At 39.3% G+C, this 5168-nt stretch overlaps 2 protein-coding genes across 2 annotated transcripts; both read right to left on the reverse strand.

The window, feature by feature from the left end:
• Positions 1–231: 231 nt before the first annotated feature.
• Positions 232–1469, reverse strand: LOC106354101 (zinc transporter 11). Its single transcript, XM_013793960.3, has 2 exons — positions 927–1469; positions 232–843 (listed from the first exon to the last, which is right to left on the reverse strand). Exons 1-2 carry the CDS (start codon positions 1399–1401, stop codon positions 344–346), a joined length of 975 nt encoding a protein of 324 aa, XP_013649414.2. The 5' UTR covers positions 1402–1469; the 3' UTR covers positions 232–343.
• Positions 1470–1821: 352 nt separating this feature from the next.
• On the reverse strand, positions 1822–4118 carry LOC106354100 (mitochondrial import inner membrane translocase subunit TIM50). The gene is made up of 10 exons (XM_013793959.3): positions 3736–4118; positions 3556–3653; positions 3416–3452; positions 3251–3312; positions 3058–3174; positions 2796–2900; positions 2620–2718; positions 2386–2542; positions 2194–2296; positions 1822–2112 (listed from the first exon to the last, which is right to left on the reverse strand). The coding sequence occupies exons 1-10, from the start codon at positions 4034–4036 to the stop codon at positions 2070–2072; spliced, it is 1122 nt and encodes a 373-aa protein (XP_013649413.1). The 5' UTR covers positions 4037–4118; the 3' UTR covers positions 1822–2069.
• Between the last annotated feature and the right edge of the window lie 1050 nt (positions 4119–5168).

Raw genomic sequence — 5168 nt, forward strand, 5'->3', positions numbered from 1 at the left:
TGAGTTTTTGAAGTCCGGATCAAAATCTAGTATACTCAATAGAATAAAATGTATACATCCGGACCGATCCAAAATAGTTTTCGGTTGTCAACTTTTCGAGTTACAGGAAAATGCCCATGCCTATTGATAAATACAGTCTGTTCAATCTAGAGATTGAGTTTGTTATGTTTCAGGGAACCATTCTATCGATTAGTGTTCACTTGATTCTACAAAACCGGACTGTTCCATACATAAACATCCAAAATCAACGTACTGTATAGTATCAAATAACCTTTTGTTTTCTCACAAACTTTTTAAAACCCAATTTTATAATTCTAAAATCTGTAGTATTTTTTAGTACACTTCAAGTGTCCCATATCATAACAATGGCGATGACAACAACTCCAGACAAAACAGCCAAAAACTTAAACCTAGGCTCATCCACATTAACCTTTTTGTTGGGAAGATACCCTTTCGCCAGCAAATGATTCACTGACACGTACACGAACACCCCACACGCCAAGCTCATAGACACTGCGAATATCCAATCCGCCACCCTCCCTTGCGTCGTTGCGTCGATCACTATCCCGATCGCAACACCTATCGGGCTCGAGATGGCGAATGCGAAAGAATACATGATGGAGGAGAAGAGAGGACGGTCAGGGATCATACGGAGAAGAGCTATTCCCATGGCAATCGCTGCGAATACCTTGTGGAGTGTTATTGTCCATAGAGCTCTCCACGCATCTGCTTTAGTCTCTGAGATCCCAATGGCTATGCCTTCGAAAACAGAGTGGAAACAGAGAGCTACGATCAGTAGAATGCTATCTCCTATCCCTGAACCTTGATTCGGTTTCTCTTCTCCTGAAAACGAAAACAGAAGCAAACTTTCAGCATAATTCTTGATTGAGATTTGAGAAATCAAGAATCTTTTTTAAGGTTGGTACCTTGAAGCTCCACGTCTTTGGATGGGGTCTTGGAGTAGACATGAGCGATGACGGAATCAGCGAGCATGGTCAGCATATAACCAGCACAAGCCAACATATAAGCGAATGGGTAAGCCGGAGACGGCTCCGACTCTCCTTCCGCCGTCAGCAAATCCGTAAACGTCTCGTCTGCATCTGACAAGAAATGCATCAGGGCCGTCGCGAGAAACACTCCTCCCGCGAACTGTGTTCCCAGGACCAAAAACGCTTGGCTCCATTTCAAGAAGTAGGGAGACACGCCGCTGATGAACGTGAGCACAAAGATGATGACAAGACATGCGATTTTGACTGTGATTAAGGATTTTGACTTGAGATCGGTACTCTTGGCGGGTGGAGCCTCATCGTCGTCATGGTCTCCTCCACCTCCATGGGAGAGACAAGGGACGACCAAGACAAGAAAGAGGAAGAAGAAGAAGAAGACAAGAGGACGAGACATGTGAAACTTGAGAGTGGGATTGTGGGTGTCTGTGATTCCAAGTTGTGAGATGTGTCGTGTAATAAATATGAGTGGGTGAGTTTTAAGAGTCGTAGTACAATATAAAAGTCAAGACTCTGTTTTGTAGTACAATAATTTTATGTGGTTCCTGATTAATTTGACAACTACAATAGTGAAAATGATTACAGGTGAAGGATCATTGTAATTGGTCGTTAGACTTGTGACCCTCTTTGGAGAGGTTGACTGACCCAACTGTACTCTCCCATTGCACCTTAAGGCACGCAATGAAACTGACAGGTAAAATCACTCTATTTTTATCACCAATGCAATACATACAAAATAGACGTTTCAACAAACTTCCTTCTCAAAATTCATAATCATAATTAATTCATTTGGTTGTTAACCAAAACAGATTAGAACAATATAAATTTGCTGATCATATAAAAAGGAAACTCTCATGGAAAAAGTTAACTTTGTAAAGCCGAGACAGAGGTCACACATAACACAACTCTTTTAGATGAGAGAGTAAAGACACGATTTTTTTAGTTTGGAGTTTACCTAAAACCCCCACAGCGAAGAACAGTAAGCTCCTGCTTTTGTTTTATGGTGTAATGCATCAATGAGGATATAATCGTCTCTCACTATACATAAAATGTTTTTAGATCCTTCTAACGCCTCCAGAGTCGGCCTTGTCTTTGTCCTTGCATTCGCCTGCCATATTCAATAAAGACAGTCTTCATATTGGACAACCATAGCAACAGATTTTGCAATTGATACGAAAAGAAGACTCACTTTTGATACTCGATGGACCTCTCAAGGAACTCTTTGGCAACATCTTTTCTCTCGTAAGAGGCTAGAACCGGTCTGATATCAGCTGGACCGTTACGTGCAACATCTGCAGACCCAAACAAAAAAAAAAAAAAGGATCAACCAACCAACATTGATAAAGGCAGTTCACAAGACTGGAACTGAACCATTACTTACATTCGAGGAAGGGTATAAGATCAACAAGCGCAGTGTCATCAGATTCGAGTTTGTAAGGCTTGATTGGCACACAATTCTCTGGCTGAAGGCTTGTATCAAAAGCATTCCCGCTTACATAGAGAATCCTCTTCGGGTCTCTGTTCAGCTTCGACAGATCCTGCAGTAAGGGGATTTTAAGAAAGTTGGTTCAGAAGCAGCTGCTTTGGTAGGTGAGAAAGTATGTAACTGACGTACCCTGTAGTGCTTTCCATTCTCATATTTGGTAGCGCCTCTTGCTAGCTTATAACGTATGTAGCCATTCGGGTCTAACTTCTCACATACCGGATATACATACTTAAAGACAATGAAACGAAAGTGTCAATATTAGGAAACTACAACATGCAAAAGGACTAGAAACGAATAGAACCTACCATATCCATCTGGTCAGAATAGACGACAATCTCATAGAATTTGCCAAGGTGCTCCAAGAATGCATCCACACCTGGTCTTTTGAACGTCCTCCACCCTCTTTCTCGCTAATTTTATTGGTGTTGTAAATAAAAAGACAGAATCAGTTTAACAGGACTGATTTGCCCCCCCCCCCCCCCCCCCCCCATAACGTAGACACTCTAAGCAAAGCAAATGGTGGTAATGAGAATCCAAATTGAAGAAAATGGGGTGGGTGTTACCTACCTTCCAGTCAGTGTAAAGAAGGGTCTCATTCAAATCAAGAACGAGAGTGTAGACTACATTCTGTTCGGAGGGATGCAAATCAGGAAGAAGCTTTTCCGAGAGAGGTTCTGTAAAGCCCTGTAAGCAGAAATAATAAGAAGAAATGAGAAGAGAAAGAAGAATATAGTGTCAGAAAGGGTGAAAAGGAACATACTTTAACATGTTCCTCGACTTGTTCCCTAAGCTCCAAATACATTTCAATGGCTCTGGCAGGCACTGAACATAATTCAAGCCAAAACCCCAATTCATGATATGTTTAATTAAAGAGATCGATACTGCTACTAGTTGTGGTGATGACATAGAAAAAATGTCTATATACCTTTGATGGCAGCAGAGTACAACATTGCCTGATATTTCTGCAAAAAAACATGTAAAGAGGATGATGCATTGTCAAGGGAGCTAATCGAGAAACAAAGGTTAGTCAGAAATGATTTGAGAGAGAGTGTTGTAACAACTCACATCAATGGCGGAGGAAGAATCAAGAGCAGGAGGTGGTGGCTTCATAGCTGATTCACGGAAAGACTTAGTCTTTTCATTCACTTCATCTAATGTGTAAGCTGCACCAATCAACAACAAAACAAGAATCATGAGAGATCTAAAAAATGTCTGAGATCAACAGTTGAGAGAGTAATGACATACCATAGCTAGTGTAACCAATTGCAGCGGTGGCACCAGTGAATGCCCAGATGAGTCCGTTACTTAGGTACTTTAGACCTTTCCGCTCCTTCCCTAGAGCCTCCGCGGCGGCTTCAGGAGGAGGAGGAGGAGGAAGGTGATTTGGCGGTGGAAAATCAGAAAAGATGGACTGCTGCTGGCTAGAGGAGGAGACCTTCGATGAAGAAGAAGCTTCCGTAGAGAACAACGCCCTCCTTGGGTTGCGAGATCGAAGCTTGAGTAAACTCGGCACAAGGCGAGATCGAACAGCAATAGACGAAGCCATTTCCCGATTTCGGCGTCTCTGTTTTTGCCCCTGGGGAGGGTTGAAGTAGGGTTTTGAAATGATCGGACAATCTAAAAATAACCCAATTGGTCTTCTTGTTAATAAAAAAAACACAATTGGTCTGTTTGGATACAGGATTACGCTGTTTGGTACTCGGTTTATTTAGACATTAGGTTCCAGTTCTGTCTAGAAGTTTAAGATCCCTTCAGATATTTAGAAAATTCAATTCAGTTTATATTTGGTTATTTTGGTTTTTGGTTCGGTTTGGTAACAAATAGGAACCAACTAATATCTGAGTTTATTTCAGATCTCATTCGATTCCGATTTTTTGGTTAATTCGGATTAAAAATCAAAAATTGAATTAAACATAATTTTTTTGGGTATTTAGATAAAATTTTTGGATAGTTAGTTTTAAATATTTCAGATAAAAAGTATCCTAATTATTTGTTTCTATTATTTTAGTCTATAAAAATATTTTTAAATAAAATATAGTTTTTGGTTTAATTTTGTTTTTCTCGGTTCTAAAAATATACGATTAGTTCGCTTAATTGATAGGATCCATATCCTAACCAAAATTCATTTTATGGTTCAGTTCGATTCAGTTATACAGTTCCGAATAAATGTGTTCAGACCTGACACCAATATTACTTATTGACTTCTTTTTCTTAATTTTTGTAGTCATATTTTTCCTATTTACATTTTTTTTGAAACCGGTAAATATATGATACTTTCCAAAATCAAAAATCAGCGAGATAAACATTACAACCCAAAGCTAAAGATGTAACCTAGAAGGCTAGAACACATCTAATTAACATAAAACAAAGAAAGACATAATCACTAAGAACTTGTGGAACAAAAAAATAATCATCAAAGAAGCGAAATAAATCAATAAGGAAAGCCAGATTTCATTTATTCCATTCATTCTTAAAATGAGTTACCAGTTACAGCCTAAACAAGAAAATGTTGAATATCGTAACTATTCGAGATAATAGAAAAGTTCAAAGACAAATTCCGGTAAAAAACACAGCCATTGCGTCTAAAGAACAAACTTCAACTAACAAAAGCCACAAATAAACAAATATCACCCGAATAAGCGACGAAGAACATATTTTACAATCACACTATTCAAACC

This window comes from Brassica napus, chromosome A8, assembly GCF_020379485.1.
Source record: "Brassica napus cultivar Da-Ae chromosome A8, Da-Ae, whole genome shotgun sequence".
Taxonomy (NCBI): Eukaryota; Viridiplantae; Streptophyta; class Magnoliopsida; order Brassicales; family Brassicaceae; genus Brassica; species Brassica napus.

Bases quoted from the DNA above. Each gene is read 5' to 3' on its own strand.
- LOC106354101 (XM_013793960.3), bottom strand. From the start codon at position 1,401: ATGTCTCGTCCTCTTGTCTTCTTCTTCTTCTTCCTCTTTCTTGTCTTG. The intron at 844-926 runs GTACCAACCTTA...TTTCGTTTTCAG, and splicing joins CAAAGACGTGGAGCTTCAAG to GAGAAGAGAAACCGAATCAA.
- LOC106354100 (XM_013793959.3), bottom strand. From the start codon at position 4,036: ATGGCTTCGTCTATTGCTGTTCGATCTCGCCTTGTGCCGAGTTTACTC. The intron at 3,453-3,555 runs GTGAGTTGTTAC...GTTTTTTTGCAG, and splicing joins ATTCTTCCTCCGCCATTGAT to AAATATCAGGCAATGTTGTA. The intron at 2,297-2,385 runs GTAAGTAATGGT...TTGGGTCTGCAG, and splicing joins TCTTATACCCTTCCTCGAAT to ATGTTGCACGTAACGGTCCA.